We start from the raw sequence: 22,775 nt of genomic DNA on the forward strand, positions 1-22,775 counted from the left end.
ATTGGGCGGTCGGAGCCTCCGGAGCGGAGGCCGGAAGTCGTGTCCTCAGCTGGCGTGTTCGTCTGGGGGCTCCTCCAGACGTCGGGGGGGTCCGGGCGCGGGTCAGGCGGAAGTGTGGCCAGAGTTCCGCCTGGGGCGGACCGGCCGCCGCCGACTGTGGGCGGGAGGCGTCACCGGGTTGCAGGGATGAATGGGGCGGGGATCGGGCCGGCTAGCGGCGGCGCGCCCCCGGCTGAGCGGGGCTGCCGCTGGAAGCCCCAGCTGCCCGCTCGCTCCCGGCCCGCGGGCGTGGTGGCCGAGCAGCCGGTCCTCGGCTGGAACCTGCAGGGCTCCCGGGAACTGGTCCCGAGGCGTGGCGGATAGGCTCCTTTCCGGTGCTTGGGCGGATGGACTCCTGAAGTAGGGAGGCGGCCAGCCCCCTGCCGGTCGACCGCCGTCTGTGCTTCCTAATTCGCCCTTCCCGGTTGATCTCCACCCAGGCACACACCTGCGGGCAGAGCGTCCCCCGTGGGAACCGAGACTTCCCCTGGAGCGCAGGGGCCGCCCTGAGCCTGGTGCCCGACCCCAAGACCGTGGTGACCTGACCTTCACTGCCCACCTGCTCGGACCCACGACCTGTGTCCCACACTTTCTTTATATGAACCTGGACGTGCTTTGAGCACTTTGGAGACGGTCTTTGAGACCCTAGTCTGCGGTCTCCGGGTGGTGGTCTCACCGAAATAAAATTCCTTTCCTGTTTCCCCACCATCCGTCTCTCTGCCTTTGATTTTGTGCGTGGCCAGCAGCCGAATCTGGTCTGTCTGGGACCCCCAGGGCCGGGTGCTCTCGCCCCCTGCGCCCCGGACACAGGTAGGGCCCCGCCAAGTACAGGGAGGTCTATGCCTTCGCCACCCCACCGCTCGGTGTATACGCCCCACACACGGGCGGTTTCCACTTCCATCCGCAGTAAAGGTGTAAGTAAGGGGCCTCGGGGACCGGGTGACAAAAAATACGGAGGAAGAACGCAGCATCCCTGAAGGATTCGCAGGAGCGGGAGAGACTGTGGCCTCCCCAGCCCCTGTCTGCCTGCGGTTCTGCAGCCCCGCCCCTGCCCCCTCCCTGCACCCCTCCCTGGGCTGCGAGCTTCCTCTACCTGCTCCCCCTGAGCAGGCCCCACCCTCTCAGTTCTTGCACCCTTCAAGGTGCAGGCCAAATGTTCACTATTTTTATATTAAAAGTTTTTATTTGTTTTTATTTTTTTTAATGTTTACTTATTTTTGAGGTTGAGAGGGACAGAGCCTGGGCAGGGGAGGGGCAGAGGGAGAGGGAGACACAGAATCTGAAGCAGGCTTCAGGCTCTGAGCTGTCAGCACAGAGCCCAACTTGGGGCTTGAACCCAGAACGGTGAGATCATGACCTGAGTGATGTCGGATGCTTAACCAGACTGAGTGCCCCCGGGTGCCCCATAACTTTGTCTGATTAGAAAAGGAATACAGGCAGGGGCGCCTGGGGTGTTCAGGTCAATCAGACTCTTGATTTCCGCTCTGGTCATGATCTTACCACCTCTTGAGATGGAGCTCCTCGCTGGGCCTGAAACCTCAAGATTTTCTCTCTGTCCTTCTGTGCCTCCCCTGCTCCGGCTCGCGCGCTCGCTCTCTCTCTCTCTCTCTCTCTCTCTCTCTCTCTCTCTCTCTCTCAAAAAGGAAAGAAAGGAATACATGCATATTGAGGAAAATACGGGAAATACAAAAACAGTAAAAGTTAAAAAGGGTCAAAATCACCTACAATCACACCTCCTAGGGATAGTTTTTTGGAAACATTGTTGGTGTATTTCCTTAATGTTTTATTTTACAGGCGTATAGACTTTTCCATCTTTGGAAATAAATGATAAACGTAACAGTCTTGAAATTTCTATACTAGATACGTAGTAAGCATTTCCCAAGGCCATTGAAAAGTTATTTGAAACAAGATCTTAGTGATACTTGGCATTCCATTATGTGGACGCGCCACACAGATGTAACCGCTGTCCCAAAGGTCAGAGTGAGGTCCATTCACTGCACAGATGCCTACCAAGCCAGGTTCTGGGGAACAGCCATTGGCAAAGCAAAGTCCCTGTCCTCACAAACTTACATCAGTTTTTAAAATTATTCACACTACTGGGAGGAAACCTTTGCCTAACTCTTTGGTTATTTCCTTAGTTACGTGTGGTTAGTGGCTTTTGTTTTTTAATATTTTTAAAAATTTTTTTTTATTTTAACGTTTATTTATTTTTGAGACAGAGACAGAGCATGAGCAGGGGAGGGGCAGAGAGAGGGAGACACAGAATCCCAAGCAGGCTCCAGGCTCCAAGCTGTCAGCACAGAACCTGACACGGGGCTCGAACCCACGAACCGTAAGATCATGACCTGAGCCCAAGTCGGACGCTTAACCGACTGAGCCACCCAGGCGCCTTAACATGGTAGTGGCTTTAAAGGCTCCCCATGATGGCCACCCTCCCCCTCCTCCCTCCCTCACCCCTACCTCCTCCTCCACTCAGGGGGGTTCAGCTGCTGAGGCCCCTCCCCCCTCCTCCCTCCCCACAGCGCCTGCCCCCCTTCCCCGACAAAGTGCCCCCACTTGTCCAGGTGCTTATCCCAGGGGCCCTCCTTCCTGGCCTCATGAGCAGGCTCCCATGTTCTAGGAATGGACGTGACCCACACATGACCCAGGGAGGATTCTGAACTGCTTCCCGCTAACCCTGTGGCAGAGCCCTTGCCCCCAACCCTTCCTGACTGAGGAGGTTCTCCAGGAAAGCACACTTTGCGTGCACTTCTTCCAGCAATTCGTGTTGGCTGTAGAAAGAAAAATGTAGTGTGATCAAAGGGAAAAACGATCATTGCTTTTAATCCCACCACCTAAAGAGATCCAACATGACTCTTCGGAATATAGCTCGACGCCTCTTTGGCTTACAAATCCCGCACGTATTACATCTGCATCTGATTTCTTTATTTTTTTAGTGTTTATTTGTTTTGAGAGAGCGTGGGGGTGTGAGCGGGAGAGGGGCACAGAAAGAGAGAGTCCCAGGCAGGCTCCATGCTGTCTGCGAAGACCCCGATGCAGGGCTTGATCCCGTGAGACGTGGGATCGTGACCCGAGCCGAAATTAGGAATCGGATGCCACCCAGGCTCCCCGCTTCAAGTCTTTGGGACTTCCTCTTCTGCCTCTGTTGGTTCCCATCCTGCTGGCAGCTCCCGGCTGCGATCTGAGTCCGGCCCCCCAACACGGAGGACAGGGAGGGACGGAGGAAAGAGGCCGCTCCAGGTGGGCAGGGGGCAGGTGCAGTGAACACAGGGAACTGACCTACGAGGCTGCAGGATGCTGGACCCCCGCACCTGCCCGCCACGTCCTAACAGTTCACAGAGCGGCCGCAACGGGGTTCAGTCACCCATACCCTCCAGATGCTCCCGGCGCCACATCTCTGTCTCAAGGCCGTCCTTGGGGCAGCTTCCCGGAGAGGGCTCCCGGGGCCACATTCCAAGGACGGGAGAGGAGGTGAGGCGCCTCCATTGCCTGGGTCCAGCTCACAGGTCAACTGGCAGTCACATCCTCTCATTGACCTTCCCAAGTAGCCTCATCTCGGTGCCTCCAGCCAGAGAAAGTTCTCTGCTTTGAAGGACTCATGTGATAAGATCGGATATACTTGGGTCATCCAAGATCACCTCCTCATTGTGAGGTCTGTAACCTTAACCATCTTCAAAATCCCATTTGACATGTAACCTAACGGGCTCCAAGGACTGGGGGGGTTGGATGTACTCGAGGAGAATATTCTGTCTCCCGCACTGTCTCCCTGCGCTGATGAACACGTCCTTACATTTTGAAACGGAGTCAATCTCCTGGATTTGTTTTTTAGCTCACATCGGATGATGCGAACAGACTCGTCCCTGCCCCTGATGGAGTGTGACTGGCTGGGGGTCCACAGGTCGTTTAGAGCCACGGAGAGGTCACGGAGTAGCTGGTAGGATTCTTTAGAAGGGTATGCTATCCTTCCTGTAGAGAAAACAGCTGTGCCTGGTGCCCACAGCATCCCACGCGGAAGGCTGCCTTCTGGAGGTGACCTAGCCACCCCTGGGTCAGAGCCACGGCCTCCCTCCCCGCCTCCAACGGTATGCCTGCCACGTCCTCAGACCCTGGCTGTCCAGAGACTAACGCCACCTTCCCCTCCACCGTCCAGTTGTTCTTTGTTAGCTCTGTGGGTAAACTGAGTCCCAGATCTTCAACAGCCGTGCAGAAGGGACTCCAGCTGACTGGGAAAGGTGAATGCAGGGGGACTGCCCGATGTGGCGGCTTCCAAATGACCCGGTGACTAATGCCCGTGTCGTCAGCCCGGCACGCTTCCTGGGGCTTGCAGCGGGAAGGAGCTTTATAACGCATTCTCCACAGATCTGCATCGCCTCGGTCTTGATTTCTTCACCTGAAAAATGGGACTAATAATACCTACCTCAAGGAATCCGTTGCAGGAATTAAGTGCTGTCACGTATACAAGGTGGCCTGGTTTATGGGGAGCGCTCAGGACATGTTAGCTTGCCTGCCCCACCACTGTCACCCCGTGCCCTGTCCCCATGAGAGTTAAATTCTTTCTTTTTTTTATGTTTGTTTATTTTTGAGAGAGAGAGAGAGAGCACAAGTGGGGAGGGGCAGAGACCGAGGGGAACAGAGGATCCCAAGCGGGCTCTGCTCTGACAGCAGCGAGCCCGACGCGGGGCTCGAACCCACGAACCACGAGATCGTCCTCTGAGCTGAAGTCGGACGCTTAACCGACTGAGCCCCCAGACGTGCTTTCTAAAGCCGCGGCACACGTGAGGGATCTCGTTTACTAGTTTTGGAATGAGACTCCGGGGAAGACACACAAACGAAATGTAGTCCAAACTTGGCGATTTCAGTCTTCGGCACCCCAGAGGTTGGGGGTCTGTCACCCCCCCTCTTCACGTCATCATGTGACCCGGTTCCCTGTTACTGCCCCCTTTCGTCTTGTGTAAAGAGTGCTAGAAACGAGGGGCGCCTGGGTGGCGCAGTCGGTTAAGCGTCCGACTTCAGCCAGGTCACGAACTCACTGTCCGTGAGTTCGAGCCCCGCGTCAGGCTCTGGGCTGATGGCTCCGAGTCTGTTTCTGATTCTGTGTCTCCCTCTCTCTCTGCCCCTCCCCCGTTCATGCTGTGTCTCTCTCTGTCCCAAAAATAAATAAACGTTGGAAAAAAAAAAAAAAAAGAGTGCTAGAAACAACTGCAGAGACCCAGTGAAACATCACTTTATTTTCTTTGGGCCGGTGATTGACAATCCATTGTTTTTGCTACATTTGTTTAAAAAAAGGAAACACGTGTGGGTTCTGGTGGTAAATTCTCTAAAACTGGGGGGGGGGGGGGGGGAAGAAGCTAACTTCGCACAGGCAAAGCCGGTCTGGGGAGGTGCGGGAGAGGGCAGGGCTCCCTGCCCCCGAGGGTAATGACTCTTACAGCTGATTCCCACCTCCTCCTTTTTCAGAGGAACCCGGTGGCCCGAAGTCTGCCCCATCTGCCTGAGGTCACAGGTGTGGCCCTGCTGGCTCCAGAAACCAGGTGTCCTGGGTCCCTGCCCACTGCCCCCAGCCGGACGCCCCTCGTCCTCCCTCCCAGCCATCTCCCAGGGAGCGGGGGACCCAAGGACGTTTACAAAAGTCCAGAATGGGTCAACGTGTTGGGGAAACGGTTGTAGGGGAAACGGGAAGTTTTTCGTTGTGTTTTAATCCCTCCTGCCATAGAGTAAATCAGCCTGTTTCTCCCATTCTCATCATTGGGGTGTGTTGTCCTCAAGCTTCGTTGCGAATTTGCCAGAGAAGGTCCCGGCTCACCATCTGTCCGTGCTTGGCTACATCCTCTACAGAGCAGTCTGGGATTCCTTCTGGAACTCGGCAATCCCACTGCATTAGTTACTCCTGTAAGTGCTTGGGGTGACGGAGGGACAGGAGGACAGGGGGAGGGGCACGTAGGCAGGAAAGTTACCGCAGGGGCCACGGCTATGGTGCTAAGTTGGAAGATCTGCACCAAGGCCCCGGGCGGTGCACCCGTCCATCGGAGACCTCGGTGGCCACGGCCAGCCCTAAGGCCCCAGCCTCCTGGGCACGGGCGCCCCGTCCCACGCGCAGCTGCACTTCTCCACCCTCATGTTGGGCAGGCTGACCACCTGGGGCCTGGGCCTGCCGCCCTCCTTGACGCCCACGATCAGGGGCAGCGAGGTCGTCTCCGAGGCGACGCACTGTCGCGGCCCCGGGAACGGCCGCCTGAAGGTCGGGGTCTCCGGGGGCTGCTGGCACGCGCCCACACACTCGTAGGCCAGGAAGCCCGGGGGCTCCAGGACCCAGTTCTCGGCCCACCGCATGCCCCGCAGGTCAACGTAGGTCTCCTGGCGGCAGCAGCGGGCGCCCTCCGCCGCCGGCGCCTCGGGGTCACAGTCGCCCTGAGCTCTGCGGGGACGGGAGGGGCGCAGGTCAGCTGAGCTCACGGGGTGGGGGGTGGGGGGCCCCCGGGAGGGAGATTTACCGCCAGCTCTCGTCACGTTGCACGGGCTGGGGTTTGCGCCGGGGACGGGGAACCACCAATAACCAGACCCTGCGCAGTACGTGACCTTAGTCCCGGGAGGGGGGGAAACCCCGCGTCCGTTGATTCCCACGGCGCCCCTGGGAGACCCCACGCCAACCCGCCCGTTCGTGGGGGCCCCCGAGGGCCCAGGCGCCTACCCGTAGGCCCCGAGGTCCAGGGTGTGCAGCTCCAGCTGGGGCTCGCCCTGCCCCGTGCCCTCCTGGCCCTGGGACGCGAAGCGGAGCAGGGTGTGGGCGCCCGAGGCCCGCGGGCCCAGGTGCGCCCTCTGCACGGACACCTGCAGCAGCAGCGGCTGCCCAGACCGGCCCAGCTGGCGCCAGAAGTTCACGGCCTCGGTCACGTCGAAGGCCTTCCAGCCACTCCCCTGGAGGGACACCAGCCTGTGACATCCGTGGAGACGGGGGCCTGAGCTGGGGCTGGGGCTGGGGGTAGCCTGCCCCGCCCCCCTCACTGGGCCCACCTGCCCCCTCCCCCTCCCCTCCCCCTCTTCTCTTCCCCCCCACATTAGGCCCACCTGCCACCCTCCCCTTCTCCCCCTCCAGCCCCCTCCACCTCCCCCTTCCCCCCCTCTGGGCCCACCTGCCTCCCCCTCCCCTATACTAGGCCCACTTACCACCCTCCCCCTCTCCCCCTCCAGCCCCTCCCCCTCCCCCTCCCCCCCCAACAGCCCTGCCCCCCAACCCCCCCCCAACCCCTACCCACCCCGCCGTCCTGGGCCCACCTGGGTTCCCCTCCCCTCCCCTCCCCCTCTTCTCCCCCCCCACTAGCCCACTTGCCACCCTCCCCTTCTGCCCCTCCAGCCCCTCCCCCTCCCCTTCCCCCCCTCCAACAGCCCTGCCCCCCAACCCCCCACCACCCCCTACCCATCCCGCCGTCCTGGGCCCACCTGCGCCCCCCTCCCCTCCCCTCCCCACTGCCAGCCCGGCCACGGCCTCCCCACCTGGAGTCCACCAAGTAGGTGCGGTTCGAGCTGTCCTCGTGGATGCGCAGCCACTCGACGGTGACGCGGGCGCGGGCGCCATGAGGGGACAGCCGCTCGAGCCTGTGCAGCGCGGCCTTGGGGACCGGCTCCTGGAAGAGGCGCAGCACGGCCTGCACCAGCTCGCTGTTCGGGGGCAGGCGCCCCTCCATGCTGAACACCAGCACGTGCGTGGAGGCCTCCGCCGCCAGCAACCTGCCCGCCACCTCTGGGGATGGGAGCAGGGTCAGGAGGCAGGTCAGGCCAGCTGGGAGGGCGAGGGGCCCAGAGCCAGTGAGCAGAATCCCCCAGGAAGGCAGGGAGAGGTGGGGGCGGGGCCTCACCTGCACAGCCTTCTTTTTTTTTTTTTAAGTTTATTTATTTATTTTCATAGAGAGACAGAGCAAGTGCAAGAGGGAGGAGGCAGAGAGCGAGGGAGACAGGGAATCCCAAGCAGGCTCTGTGCTGACAGCGCAGAGCCTGACGTGGGACTCGATCCCACGAACCCCGAGATCACGACCTGAGCCAAAACCGAGAGTCAGACGCTTCACTGACTGAGCCCCCCAGGCGCCCCGACACGCAGCCTTCTTTAGGCAAAGGGGCTCAGCTAAAGTGGGAGGGCCAGCGGAGAGAGGGAGGCAGAGAGCCACCGTGGAAATCTGTGGTCACCAGCCGAGAGTGGCCTTTCCAGGAGGGAGGGCAAGAGCCCCGACTTCCTCTCCTCTCCTTGCCTGGGGGGCTCCTGCCCAGTGAAATGTCCCCAACCGGAGGAAGAGGCGCCTGGGGCCTGTCGCCAGCTCCTGTTCCCCAGAGGCACCAGGCCCCGTGTCCCCAACGCCTGAGGCTCCGGGCTGACGGTGGGACCACCTGACCATCGGCCACGTGGCCGCCAGCGGTCAGCTCTGCAGAGGGTTCAGGACCAGCCTCCTCGTCCCCAGGCCTCCAGGCGCCTGACCGGCCAAGGCCATCCTCCCTGTCACTAGCCCCAAGTCCCCTTTCTCTGTCTCCCCTCCTCCCACGGGGCTTCTGCACCCACGAAGGTGTCGTTCCTGCCTCACCTCTGCCAGTGGGGCCCCTGGTGCAGACGGAGACCGGGGCCCCGGACGCAGCCACGTTCACGGTCCCGTGGAGCCGGGCCCCCCGCCCCACGACGGCCGCCCCGGGACAGGCCCGCCGGCCTCGGCCTCCCTGCTCCCAACGAGCACCGGGCTGCGGCAGGAGGGGGACCTCACCTCGGACTCTCTGGCTGAACCTCTTCCCGCGGGAGTGGGCGCCGTGGCTGCGCCGCAGCAGGGCCACGTACTGGGCCCTCACGTGGGCCGGGGTGACCAGCCCCTCCACGTCGCGCTGGTCCAGGACGGGCGCCTCGCGCAGGCCCAGCTGCCTCAGTAGGCTGGCCCGCACCTGCTCCCCGGTCAGGGCGGCCCCGGGGCCCGTCAGGGGCAGCGCCCAGAGCGCCCAGCACAGCCACAGGAGCCTCATGGTGCCGCCCGGGGATGGGGGGGGCGGGGGTCAGAGCGCACGCGTCCCCCGAGGAGGCTCGGCGAGGGTCCCAGCCCGGTGTGCGGAGGGCCGGGCCGGGCCAGCTTTATAGGCAGCCCTGAGCTGGGCCCGGGCGGAGGGGGGAGGTCACACCCCTCGGACCTCCTGGGAGCTCAGCAGCCAGACGGTCCTTGGGCCTCGAGGAGGGGCCGTCTGGAAAGGGCACAGAGGCCCGTCTGGATGCCGCACCAGCCCAGGGCCTCTGGCTATTGCTGTCTGGGCAGCTCAGTGATAACTTTAGTGTCTGTTGAACTTCCCTGGCCCTGCCCCAGTCCTAGTCTGCGAAAAAGGGGGCCTATTCTGGGAGAACGAGAGTCCTATGAGGAGACCGTTTAAGTCTCTCCTGGAGGCTAGTGTGGGTCGCCGTTTGGTCATCAGGCAGGAAGGACTCTGGGTTCCTGCAGCGAGCTTCCCCAGAAGCCCCTGGACTCCTGTTGCCCCTTTCTCTGTCCCTGACAGCCCCTCACCCCCCCGCCCCGGCTCCTCTCCACAGGCCCTGGGAAGACCGTGTCCCGTCCATGACAGAGGAGGCCCCTGCGGTCAGGACCGGCTCTCCAGGGGTCCCAGGAAGAGCAGTTTTGCAAGTGTTTGCTGTCACACGACAGACTCGAAGCTCTTTAGGCAGGAACTTCATTCTGGGGGCCCTCCATGCCCTAAAACAGAGGCCACAGCTGCCCAGAGTCTCGTCCTGCCCACAGCCTCAGGTATGGCGCCCACGGGGGTGGGAGCCCCCAGTGCCACAAAACACACAGTTGAGACTGGCTGGGTTCAAAGGTGGGGCAGGTCTAATAGCCAGCAAGTTCCTTACACCCCGGTGCCTCAGTTTCCTCATCTGAAGGATGGGTAACAATCCGGTCTACTTCACAGGGCTGGTCCGGAGATCAAACGGATTAACACGCAGAGGATGTTCAGCCCGGCCCCTAGCAAGTAGTGGCGCACGATAAGGGGTTGCCACCTGATCACCTGTCCACCCAGTGCACCTTCAGGGCACGGCTTTCCTAAAAATGCCAGTAACGAGAACAGTCGTTTCTCGAGTGCCCCCTGTGTGCCAGGAAGCCTTCTAAGCTCTGAACACGATTCACAGCAGCCCGAGGCGGCAGGCGTCCCCTCCCGACACGCAGCCAGAGTTCTGCCCAGGGAAGGAAGGTGTCCCGGCTCACTCAGCCGTTGGAGGCCAGGAGGCCAGTGCCCGAATCTGTCCACAGAAGCCCCCACGTGGCTCAGGGGATTTGGGGGGGGGGGTGGAGGAAACATGTGGGCCTCATAGCCCGGTGTTCTGACACGGCCTGTGCCTGAGCGCCAAGAGGTCCCGCAGCCAGGAAGCCCCCCGCCTCCTCCGCGGTTCGCTGCGTCACTGACAGGTCTCCCACGCCACCCCCCTGCCTCTGTGCTCCCACACATCCCAGGCAGAGGAGGAGAGAAACTTCTCGTGCTCAAGGGCGGAATATACTCTGGATCAGAACCCAGGGACATCATGCACAAATTGCCACCATGGGCGTATGCATATGAAATATGTAATAACCTGTAATAACGGTGGGGGGGGGGCGGCACTTAGAACTGGAGGAATAATAATAACACTGATCGTGAACCTCATGGTAACAGTGCCTGCGGGTTACACACGATTCTGAGTGCTTTACACACGTTAACTCTTTTGTTTACACTCCGGTGTAATCGACATGTAACATTACATTAGTTTCACGTATACAAAGTAATGACTTGATTTGTTTACTGGGCCACCTGCTCCCCACAGTAAGTCCGGTTCACATGGGTCACCACACGTAGTTACAGAATTGTTCTCCTTATGCCGAGAGCTTTAAGACGGTACCGAAAAAAAATTTTAATGGTTATTATTCACTTTTGAGAGAGAGAGACAGAGCGTGAACGGAGGGGACAGAGAGAGAGGGAGACCCAGAATCCGAAGCAGGCTCCGGGCTGCGAGCTGTCAGCCCAGAGCCCGACAGAGGGCTTGAACTCATGAACTGCGAGATCGTGACCTGAGCTGAAGTCGGACCCTTAAGCGACTGAGCCACCCAGGTGCCCTATTGTCCCCGTTTTGGAAAGAAACTGAGCCACGACACTGCTCCCTGGCTTGCCGGAGGTCGTCCGAAGGGAAGGAAACGGGTTTTGGCACATATGTTCCCGGTACGTGGAAGGGGAAGACAGAAACCAGGCAGCAGCCGGACCAGAGGAGAATCGGGGCCTCATCTCCTTCCCCACCGCCCCCGCCCGTCCCCACCCGCCTCGCATCTGCAGAATTAGTGCAATTCACAGGCAGGAGCCCATGTCAGAGCTCACGTCTCCCATAGTCTGAACCCCCCTGCACGGCGAGGCGCCGCCCCTCCCTCCCCGCCCCCCCCCCCCTCCAGCGGCCCCACAGGCCTCCCGCTCGCTCTGGCCCCAGTGCATTCTCCCACAGAAGGGAAGCTGTCGCTTTTCTTGGCGAGTGATTAGCAGGGACTTACTTGATGCAAACATTTGGGCCAAAAGGTGCAGAAGTGTCACATTCCCAGGCAAGCGGGACCGTGTCCCTTAGTCCTGGCAGCTTTTCTGAGCTGGTGTCCCATAAATATGCAACGGTCCATCACCCTTGCCGCGGGGTGAGCGGAAGCCCGGTGGCTTATCACTGGCCAGTAGGTGCCAAGGAAGTAACACCTGGGCTGCCTCTTGCACGCCAGGGACCCCTCCCCGGGCCCCCAACATCCCGGCCCCAGGAGCTCCCTGGGGCTGGAGCCTCACAGTGAGGCCGATGGGCGCCTGTGCTGGTTCCAGCAAGGACGAGGTGTCACAGGCTGCTGTGAGCGGACAGGACGCTCCCCCCGCCCCGACACCTCTGGGAGCCCCCTGTGCCCCTGGCCCCTTTTGCACCAGGGGTAACCGACCGGTTACCCTGAAACTTCACTTTCCCAAGAAGAAAGTCAAGCAGAAAAACCCTCAGACCTTCTTCTGCTGGAATCTCTGCCTCCCCCAGGCCTGTCACCGTGCTCCTGGCCTGGCCTCCCAGCACGGAGAAGACTCTAGAGCGAGTCCTGAGTGCGAACTGGACCGCGAGTCGACACCCAGCACCTCTGACTGAGGAACGGGCTTCTGGGCCCGGGTGCTCAGGGGGGTGTGGGCACCTGGGCAGGTGGCTCCCCGGGATTGTGGGGACCTCCCTCAGGGGAGAGCCTGGGGGCCCTCAGCTCCCACCCCAGAGGGACTGCCCCGCAACGTGCCCCTAATTCTCCCCCCGCACCCCCTACTTTGTAGCCTCGGGGATCTGAGAGCTGAAATGCACCGTCCAGGCCATTCTGCCCACCCCCCGGTTTTACTTTATTTATTTTTTATGTTTACTTGTTTATTATTTTGAAAGAGAGAGAGGGAGAGGCAGAGAGAAGGGGAGAGAGAGAATCCCAAGCAGGCTCCGCACTGTCAGCACAGAGCCCGACGCGGGGTTCGATCTCATGAACCGGAGATCCTGACCTGAGCCCAGATCAAGCTTACCCGACGCAGCCCCCCCCCAGGCGCCCCTCTCCCCTACCCCCACCTCCCGTTTTCAAAGCCAAGAAAACCGAGGCTCAGAGAGGCGACCACTTGGCCAAACTCGCACAGTCACGGATGGCTGACAGTTGAAGCCAGGCCGTCCAGTTCCCAGGCTGAGCTCCTGCCTCACACTGGGGCCAGCAGGGCGCACCCGGCGGCCCCAGTGAGCTGGGGACTCGGTCAGTCCGGGTCGGGCTTGGACTGGACGGGGGCCACGGAGAAACCGACAGACAGGCAGCCCCCCTGACTCCTGAGGTTTCCTGGGCACAGGCTTTTGGTCCCGAATGTGGATTCCAGGCCGACTGAAGTTCTGCTGGGGAAATAAAGTAATTGGGCAATTAGCCAGTGGCCAAAAAGAAAAAACACGAATGTGGATTGGGATGCTTTTTCCGAGGGACTCATCAGCCAGCAGGAGGGAGGGTGGTGGCCTTTGTCATGCGGAGCCGGGAAGCAGGCCCACCCTGCAAACACTGTGACCTGTGGACAGTCTGGTCTGGCAGCCTGTGGGGTCAGAGTGGGCCCGAAAAGGGGGAGAACTACGAAATCACCTCTTCTGACCTCGTGCGAGGAAGACTTACAAAGCTGTCGAAATCAGCCCTCGCTCCCCGGGGCTTTGTAAGGCAGAAGGCCAAGCCACTTACCACCCTGTACTGTAGGTTTCCAGTTCTGTAAAGACCTTTTTTTTTCATGTTTGTGTGTTTGTTTACGAAAGAGTGAGAGAGAGAGTGCGCGAGCATGAGCAGGGGAGGGGCAGAGAGAGAGGGAGGCACAGAATCGGAAGCAGGCTCCAGGCTCCGAGCTATGAGCACAGAGCCCGACGCGGGGCTCGAACCCACGAACCATGAGATCATGACCTGAGCCGACGACAGATGCTTAACCAACTGAGGACCCCGGTGCCCCTTCCTCGTGACTTTCTGGGTGATGTTTTCCTTTCTCCGCCTTACTTCCTTGAAAGAATACCGTATATATAACACACAGAACATGCAACCTACACGTTCACCAGCTATGCTGTCCGTAAGCTCTGGTCCACAGCAGGCTGTTCACTGGTGGTTAAATTGGGGGGGAGTTGAAAGTTCCACGCAGATTTTGACTGCACAGGGGTTGGCGCCCGGACCCCCACATCGTTCAAGGGTAGGCGGTACGCCACACCCCTACGCATGCGCACTCGGGCTCAGCACACGCCCCAAGTCCCCTCCCTCCTCCTCGGGTGGCCCGTGCACAGCCCAGCCTTCCGGCTGGCTCCGGCCTCTGGGTCGGGGACTCCTCGGTTCCTGCGGTGGCTCTCCCTGACCGGTGCTGCCCGGCCCAGTCTTTCTGCACAGCTTGGCCGTGGTGGAGCCACAGCGCGGGCCACCCTGAGCTTTGCAGGAGGGCTCCCCGCCCCGCACCTGCCCCGTTCTGGCATCTTCCCTCCCAGGTCAGGTTTATTCCGTGGGCGAGCCCCGGGGTGCGGTGATTTCTGCCCAAAATCACCCAGGAAGCTGCAAAATCACGGACGGCTGGACCCCAGGCCTCCTGAGTGGGCCTCACTGGGCTACACGGTCCAGGAATCCGACAGATGCAGGGGGGAGGCTGGCTGGGACTGCGAGGGCAGGCCTGTGAGGGAGACGACATCTGTTCTGCCATTAAGGGCATGGTAACCTGGCCCATTCCAGACAATTCCTCGGCTTCCTGATTGCCTGAGAGAGGAAAGAAAGGGCTCAGAAAAAAAAAAAAAAAAGAGGAAAAGAATTTTTGTCGTGAGGTCTTTTCTGGGCTTTTCCTGAGCGTTCGAGAGTAAGAAGAGAGGGACAGAAAGGGGTTTCTCTCTCTAAACCCTCCAAACACAATCACGATCTATGCAAACGGAGGTTCCTATTCAACACTCTGGAGTTCACACCCTGTGGGTCAACATTTCCCTCTAAATCTCTGTTAATTCTCGGGGCGCGGGGGGTGGGGGGCTCAGTCGGTTAAGTGACTGACTTCAGCGCAGGTCATGATCTTGCGGTTCGTGAGTTCGAGCCCCGCGTCCGGCTCTGGGCTGACAGCTCGGAGCCTGGAGCCTGCTTCGGATTCTGTGTCTCCCTCTCTCTGTCCCCCCTGCCCCCCGCCCCCGTCTCAAAAACGAATACACATTTAGAACATAAATAAATAAGCATTTTCCACCACCACCCTCTCCTGCGAAGAAACTCTTTTCTGTCTTTCTGGATATCTTCACTTTCCAGAGCCCTGGCCCAGGAGCAGGAGGCCAGTGCTAAGTCTGAACCGCGGCCCCTCTGCCTGGGGGACCCCCCAGCCTGTCACTTCTGTGGCACAGACCCAGGTTCCTCCTCCCGAGCACCCCTGGAGGCTCTCCCGAGGCCCAGCCCGGCTCCCCGCACCCCCCCCCCCCAGCCACCAGCAGCACCCTGGCCTCTCACAGAACAGCCCAGGGAAGGTCAGCTACTGGCTGGCTCTCCGTTTCTTCTTTGCCTTGGAGACAGTCTCCACTGGCAGGTGTAACATAAAGTTCACTTCCTTCATGAAAACCCCTCGCTGGTGCTCTGACCACCGCCTCTCTCCCTGCCCCGTCCTCCCTCTGTTCCCTGGATGCCCTTGACCCCTCATGGGAACACCGGGTGACACTCCCTCTTGGCAATCTGGTGCCGGACAGAGTTATCAGCTTGGCCGGGGACGGACAGCCTCTGGTTGGAACCAGTAATCCTGCCCAGCCCAGTGCCCGGCAAACAGTTGGCACTCAGGGTTGGTGGGGTGGGGATGGGGGGCAGGGAGAGGGAGGAAGGGACGAGAGAATACATGGGTGGGCGAGTTCTTTTTTTTAATCTTTATTTATTTTGGGAGGGAGAGGGAGAGCATGAGCAGGGGAGGGGCAGAGAGAGGGAGAGAGAATCCCAGGAAGTTTCTGTGCTGTCAGCGCAGAGCCCGATGGGGGGCTCGAACCCACAGACCGCGAGATCGTGACCTGAGCCAAAGTCGGACGCTTAACGGACTGAGCCCCCCAGGCGCCCCTAGACGGGCAGTCACATTTTCCAGGCGGCAGGTACCGAGTCGGTCACGTGGAGCCAGAGCCCGGGAGCAGCAGCAGGGAGGCTCTCTCTGCAGGGCGGCTGATAGCGGGGAGGAAGGATGTGCGCGCTCTCGGGGGGGGGGGGGGGGGACGGGGCAGGTGGGCTAAGGGCACAGGGGGCCCCCGGGAGGCCGCAGCCTTTTGTCAGGAGCTGTCTGGGGAAGGAAACCAGCTTTGGCCCTTTTGTCCCCTCCAGCCTGCTTCCCCCACTCCCCGCTCTTCATTAGGGAGTGTGACACCGGGGCCACCGCGCAGCCCCCGCACCTCCTGGGAACACCTGTTGCTTCCTGCGTGGCTCTCGCTGCCCCTTGAGCATTTGGCTCCAAGAGGTTCCTGGTGGGAGCTGGTGGGGTTTCTAAAGAGACGAGTGGGGGGGGGGGGAGGGTGTGCGTGCACATGATGTGTGTGTGTGTGTGTGTGTGAGTGTGTGTTAACTTACACGACCCGGTGGACGCCCCGCTCAGAAACCCCAGGTGCAGCCCCTCCCCCGCTCTGCAGGCTGTCCTCCCCTCAGAGTTTCAACAATCCCGTGGGTGACTTGGTCCCTCTGTCGCTTTGCAAACGTGTAAAACAGCACACGCAAGCCTGGCGTCTCGGTCCCGGGGCCGCAGACGGTCTGTTGGGTCGCCAGATAAATGCAGGGGTCCTGTGTCTGTTCTGGGATCACCCGCGCCGAGCCGGTGCTCGAAGCCCCGGGCACAGCTGCCACCCGGGAAGACACGCGGGAAGACAAGGGGTCTGCCCAAGTCTCTCCAGGGACAGGTGCCTGGTGTCGAGGCTCGTGGCCGAAACACCAAACACGTACCATCTCACGGAGGCCGGGCCACGGGGCCAGGAGCGGCTTTGCTAGATGGTTCTGGCCCAGGGTCCCTGGGGGTTGCGGTCAGGACCACAGTCAGGGCCGCGGGGTGGCCTCCAGCTGGGGTCGCTCACCCCTCGTGGACCCAAGGCAGCAACCCCAGGTGGAACTCTCCAGAAGCTCCAGGACGCAGCTGGAGGGAGGAGGTCGGGGCTGGAAGTAGAAACCTGGGAATTGTCTAGATGGAAGTCGAACAGGATGTCTCAGAAGCCAATTCTGAGACCCATTCTGGTTTTAGTTTCAAATGTGACACTTTGGCATTCATTTTGATTTTCTGAAATTCTCAACTAAGACAGTATTTATCTTGACTCCTGAGTTTCCGGAGCCTCCTGAATGTCGCATGCAAGCTGAGTGCGTCACTGACCCCACTCTGGTCCCAGCCCTCGTGGGAGAGGGGAGGAGGAGGGGGCAGGAGGGGAGGAGGCTCGGCGGAGACAGGCCCTCGCCCCTCCGGCTCCCTGTGCCCCCCTCCGCTGTGGCCACATCACCAGGCTTGCTCCCGAATGTGGGAAAGGTGGGAGGAAAGCTTAGAACTTTCTAGAGCCCAGCCTCAGCCTCTGTGGGACGTCTCTGGGCAGACCCCCCAGTGGCCTTTGCCCTCACGTCAGTTTCTTCCCTGGGGGGCGGCTGAAGCCCGTCTAAGGGCAGAGCCCCTTGTGAGGAGAGGAGGTAAGTCCAGCCAGGGATCCCCAAATGGTGTCCCGTGTCCCCTTTCCTCAGCAGGACCAAGAGCAGGGGCAGGCCGGGGCCCCGTGGCTGCCTGCCCCTACCCCCACGGCGTGGAGCCCACGGTGTGTGTCTGTCCGGGGCTCCAGGCCCTCACGTGTCTCTACCCTCAAAACAGTGGAGGCTGGGAAGGGAAACCGAGGCCAAAGTGCCCAAACTAATTCCGTGTCAAGGCCACGCAGCCTGTCAGGGGCCCCACCGGGATTTGAACCCAGGGCCCCTGAGCAGCCAGGCTGCCCCACTGCTCCTTAATCTCGTGGGGAACAAGCCCCTGATCCCAGTGGATGGGCCACTTCTGAGTGGAGGGCTCAGTCGGTTGAGTGTCCGACTTCGGCTCAGGTCATGATCTCGCGGTTCGTGAGTTCGAGCCCCGCGTCGGGCTCTGTGCTGACAGCTTGGAGCCTGGAGTCTGCTTGGGTTCTGTGTCTCCCTCTCTCTCTGTCTCTCTCTCTCTCAAAACTAAACATTAAAGAAAAGGAAAAAGGAAAAAGGAAAGGAAAAAAGAAAGGGAAGGGAAGGGAAGGAAAAGAAAAGAAATAGAGCGATGAATCAGGAAATGTGTGCCTGAGACCCAGGCCAGACCGGCTGGCCTCTTCCCCCAGCAGAGGCCCCCCCCCTCCCTGCTTCTGAGTGGCCCCAGTGCCTCCTGCCAGGCAGTGTCACCCTCTGGTCAGGCCCAGCCGGCCCCTGAGCCATCGTCCCCATCCTCAGAACAAGGAGAAGGCCCAGCCTTCGCAGGGTTGTTAAATCAGTACTTATGAAGCACTTAAAACGGTTGCTAGAACACGGAAAGCCCCAGGTAAGTGCCTTATAAAATAAAAAAAGGAAAAGAAAGGACCCCAGAGGCTGTTTAACTGACCCCAGAGCCCTCGGGCAGGACCCATCCACGGAGCAGGGACGGAACAGCACAGCCCTGGGCGGCGGGAAGGGAGCATCACGGAGGCAGGTGGTCAGTGAGGACCCCTCGGGAAGAGCTGGCGGTCAGCAGGTGTGTTTACAGGAGCCGCCTTTTTTTTTTTTCAAGTTTATTTATTTTGAGAGAGAAAGTGTAAGTGGGGGAGGGGCAGAGAGAGAATCCCAAGCAGGCTCCACACTGTCAGCGCAGAGCCCGACGCGGGGCTCGAACCCACAAACCTCGAGACCATGACCTGAGCCGAGGTCGGGCGCTTCACCGACGGAGCCACCCAGGCGCCCCTTAATGTCATCTTTATACTCTCTGTGTTTTCCAGAATTCTTGCAAGCTTTTGTTCTAGAATCAGAAAAATGAGGGTTTTTTTTTGGTTGGTTTGTTTGTTTGTTTTTTGGCGTGGCTGTCTTGAATGCACCGATGCTGGTGTTACAACAGATAGCTCGTCACAACAGACGGCGTTACAATAACCCGCCCGCTTAGAACCTTGGGTGAGTGACGTGACCACTGACACTGGGTCTGGTTAGGCACAACGAGGGGCGAAAAGATTGCCAGATCCGGCGGCCTGGCAGAAAGTGCCCATTCCCTGACTCGTCCCTTCGCCACGCTTTGTGCCAGAGGGGATGCCGCGGGGGAAGAGTCGTGCCCACCCCAGGGACGTCGGACTCAACCAGGCTGTTTATGGGATTGGCTGTTTGCTGCCCTTACACTTTGGGAAAACGTTCAAGTGCTTCTTGGCCGCACAAACTGAGCTACACTCCTTAACCCACAAAGTCAAAGGAACTTCCTTCCAAGCCCTCAGATGTAGAGCGTTTGCGAAGTGGTCTTGCAGACTAGAGAGAGGACGTCCACGTGGCCGACAAACCCCAGCCTCGCTGGTCATCGGGCCACAATCCGCTGTCAGGAAGGACAGAAAGGGTTGACGTTCCTCCGTGTCTCCCAAAGCCGAGCGCATCCGTTCCTATGACGGGCGTAGGCGTGTACCCGACAGAAAAGGGTCTCGCGTTCGTCAAAAGCGTGTGCTAGGACGTTCATAGCCGGCCGTCGGTGATGCTCCCACACCGGAAACCATGCAAAAGTCCGTCGGTCGTAGAACGGACGCGGCAGGGCAACAAATGTGAATGGACAACTAGCCCGAGCGGTATGCGGAATCCCACACGGACGCGCGCACAACAGAACTGACTTCGCGTTCGGTTTCCGGAAGCCCGGATGGCATGTGCCCTTGGGAGGCGCGGCCCAGGAGCAGGCCTCAAGGGGCTTTGCCGGTGCTGGTGACGATCAGATTCTCGCTGTGCGTGCTGGTCACACAGTTGCGTTGTAAACAAGCCACCCTGTGCACTACGGCTTAGTCACGGGTTCTCTGTAAGTGACATGCAGCGGTACGTTTATTGAAAGGCCCCATTGGGGCGCCTGGGTGGCTCAGTCGGTTTGTTCATTTCCATTTGTTTTGGGGGCGCCAGGGTGGCTCCGTCGGTTGAGCGTCCGACTTCGGCTTCGGTCACGATCTCGAGGTCCGCGGGTTCGAGCCCCGCGTCGGACTCTGTGTGGACAGCTCGGAGCCTGGAGCCTGCTTTGGATTCTGTGTCTCCCTCTCTCTCTCCATCCCTCCCCCGTTCATCCTCTCTGTCTCAAAACTAAACAAACATTAAAAAAGAAAAGAAAAGAAGAAAAGAAAAGAAAAGAAAAGGCCCCTTAATGAAAGGACGAGTTGAGAGCAGGAAGAAATACTTCCCTAGAACACCACCGAGGCTTGCCTGCCCTCGAAACCAGGGTCTGGTCGTCTTTCTCTCACCACGTAAGTTTACGTGTTTCTGCAGACACGTGTGATTGGAAACTAAGTTCCTTTTTGCGTATATTGGATCGATTTCCCCCAGTACGAACTTCTGAATGCAGATGAGTGGAACTTGTGCTCTTTCTCTGGGGAAAATTTTCTTTCTTTTTTTGTTTTTTTTTATTTTTTTTAACGTTTATTTATTTTTGAGACAGAGACAGAGCATGAACGGGGGAGGGGCAAAAAGAGAGGGAGACACAGAATCTGAAACAGGCTCCAGGCTCTGAGCCGTCAGCACAGAGCCCGATGCGGGGCTCGAACCCACGGACCATGAGATCATGACCTGAGCTGAAGTCGGGCGCTCAACCGACTGAGCCACCCAGGCGCCCCTGGGGAAAATTTTCAAAGAAGTTTCTTATGTTGCCCTGGGTTTCTTTCTTCCCTGTGGTTAAATTATTCGACAGGCTCTTTTCTCAAGCTCTTTATTTTTCCACAATATTGTCAGAGTCTCTGTCTCCTACATCCTGTGAAAGGAAGGAGAAGAGCCTGGGGTGGGGTCTCCTCCCTCGGTGTGAGGTGGGGGGACCTGACCCTGTCCCGCTGAGTGATCCGGGGGTACAGGCGCGGGGACGGGTGGGAGCCGGCACCCCGATCGGTCTAGGTCGGCCCCTTCCCAGGCCGACCGCCACCTCCAGTACTGCTGTTGTCGTAGATGAGCTTGTAGCACAGTCACAAGCCACGGGTTCAGCCAGGCGCCCATCAGCACATCCTCCCCGAGCCCGGCAGCTGTGACCCAGACGCAGCCTGGGCCTGGACGGCCCCCCTTCCAGGAGGGGAGACAGACAATAAAGAAGACGCCAGAGAAACCACATAAGGGAGAGGAAGTAAACAGGGTCATGAAAGAGAGAGTGACAGGGGTGGCCTCCCCGAGGGGCGGGGGGGTCGTCTGGGATGGAAAGGGCCAGCATGAAGGGGGGCGGAGAGGGCCGATCCAGGGAGGCAGCAGGGGTGTGGGGCCCAGGAAAGGTGAGGTGTGTGTTCCAGGAAGTGGCCCATGCGGGTGCAGACAGAGGCAAGGGGCAGGGGCTGGAGGAGGAGGGGGTCCCCGGCCATGGGAGGGCTCTGACTCAGAGGCCTAGGGGTTCTAGGTCAAGAAAAGTGACACTATCTGATTTGCATTTCATGTTTTAAACTTTTATCTATTAAGTAATCTCTACCCCCACCGTGGGGTCAAACTCTTGACCCTGAGATCAAGAGTCACACGGGGGCCGCCTGGGTGGCTCAGTCGGTTGGGTGCCCGACTTCGGCTCCGGTCATGATCTCACAGCTCGTGGGTTCGAGCCCCGCGTCGGGCTCTGTGCTGACGGCTCGGAGCCTGGGGCCGGCTTCGGATTCTGGGCCTCCCTCTCTCTCTGCCCCTGCCCTGCTCATGCTCTGTCTCTCTCAAAAATAAACATTAAGGGGCGCCTGGGTGGCTCAGTCGGTTAAGTGTCCGACTTCGGCTCAGGTCACGATCTCGCGGTCTGTGAGTTCGAGCCCCGCGTCGGGCTCTGTGCTGACAGCTCAGAGCCTGGAAGCCTGCTTCGGATTCTGTGTCTCCCTCTCTCTCTGACCCTCCCCCGTTCATGCTCTGCCTCTGTCTCAAAAATAAATAAACATTAAAAAAAATTTTTTTTAATAAAAAATAAAAAAATAAATAAACATTAAAAAAAATTTTTTTTAAATCAACCAATAAAAGCCCACATGTCGGGCCACTGCAAGTCTCCAAGCCCGGCACGTGTCAGGGCACAGGACGCTGGCCTGGAACTCGCATCCATAAGGGCTCTCATTCCAACGGGGTCTGGTCCAAGAGCCCCACTCACTCGCGACTCCTGGGCTTTGTCTGACGGCGCAGGGTCGTAACTCCAGCCCCCCAGCACTAGAAGGCACCGGGCCCAAGAGGGGTGCTTTAGGGAAGTGCCTCGTTGAATCCTGAGGCCACCTAGGAGGCAGGGACGGTGGCCCCTATTTCACAAGTGAGGACGTAAGGCTCACGGAGGTCGGATAGTCAGCCGACCGGGCCGGGGTGGGGACGAGGTGGATTCTCCTCGGGAGACACTCAGACCCTCACCCAGAAACCCTCGGGGCCCCACAGGGGCAGAGGGCGACGCAGAGGTCCTCAGAGGCCTTTCTGGCACCTTCCCCTCTGGGCCGCGGGCTGGGCTGGAGGCTGAGCCCGGCCTCCCCGAGGGGTGCTCTGGGGCCATTCTGCGGAGGGAGACCAGGCTGGGCTCGGGGAGGCTGGGCGGGCGAGGAGGCCGGAAGGTGATGGAAACAGCAGGGCCTCCGAGCCCCAAGTCCTCGGCCTCTCTGCGCCGTGTGCCTGGGTCAGTACTGGTCAGCCTCAGTGTTTTGTCTGTAAAACGGGGTGGAAACAGGGTCTGCTCTGAAGGGTGATTGTGAGAAGCAAGAGAGAAGGTGTTTGCACAGCGCTGGCGCTCAGATGCTGTGTTTATCTGGGGAGGCCCGGGGTGGGGGGGGCGGTCTGCTGGGGGCTTCAGGGTCAAGGGCCGCCGCCAAGCCTCTCCGCTCAGCCCCGGGCACTAGCTGCGTAAGGGAGACCTCGGGGTGGCACGTGGACCCCCCCCCCTTGATAGCCATGTTGTGTCGGGGGCGGAACAGTAGCTTTCGACCCCCAAGTCACAGATTAGGTAGGGAACGTGGGAGATCGGGGCGGGGAGGGGAGATAATCCGTTTCACACCCCCAGTGATAATTCCGGCAAACCTTCCCCTGTATGTCCTGGGACGTCTTCCCGAGGTATAATCTTTGTTTTCGCATAATGATCTTGCTTTCTCTACACATGATTTTTATATCTGG

The 22,775-nt window shown here is 59.6% G+C and overlaps 1 protein-coding gene and 1 long non-coding RNA gene across 2 annotated transcripts; one reads left to right on the forward strand and one right to left on the reverse strand.

The window, feature by feature from the left end:
- The first annotated feature begins 62 nt into the window (after positions 1-62).
- On the forward strand, positions 63-745 carry LOC109495510. Its single transcript, XR_002150932.3, has 2 exons — positions 63-374; positions 480-745. It is a non-coding gene; the product is annotated as an uncharacterized LOC109495510 (long non-coding RNA).
- A 4,502-nt stretch (positions 746-5,247) lies between these two features.
- On the reverse strand, positions 5,248-9,372 carry LOC105261327 (left-right determination factor 1-like). Its single transcript, XM_023247870.2, has 4 exons — positions 8,781-9,372; positions 7,531-7,777; positions 6,728-6,970; positions 5,248-6,454 (listed from the first exon to the last, which is right to left on the reverse strand). The coding sequence occupies exons 1-4, from the start codon at positions 9,028-9,030 to the stop codon at positions 6,091-6,093; spliced, it is 1,104 nt and encodes a 367-aa protein (XP_023103638.2). The 5' UTR covers positions 9,031-9,372; the 3' UTR covers positions 5,248-6,090.
- Between the last annotated feature and the right edge of the window lie 13,403 nt (positions 9,373-22,775).

The sequence above is a fragment of the Felis catus genome, chromosome F1, assembly GCF_018350175.1.
Source record: "Felis catus isolate Fca126 chromosome F1, F.catus_Fca126_mat1.0, whole genome shotgun sequence".
NCBI classification, from domain to species: Eukaryota; Metazoa; Chordata; class Mammalia; order Carnivora; family Felidae; genus Felis; species Felis catus.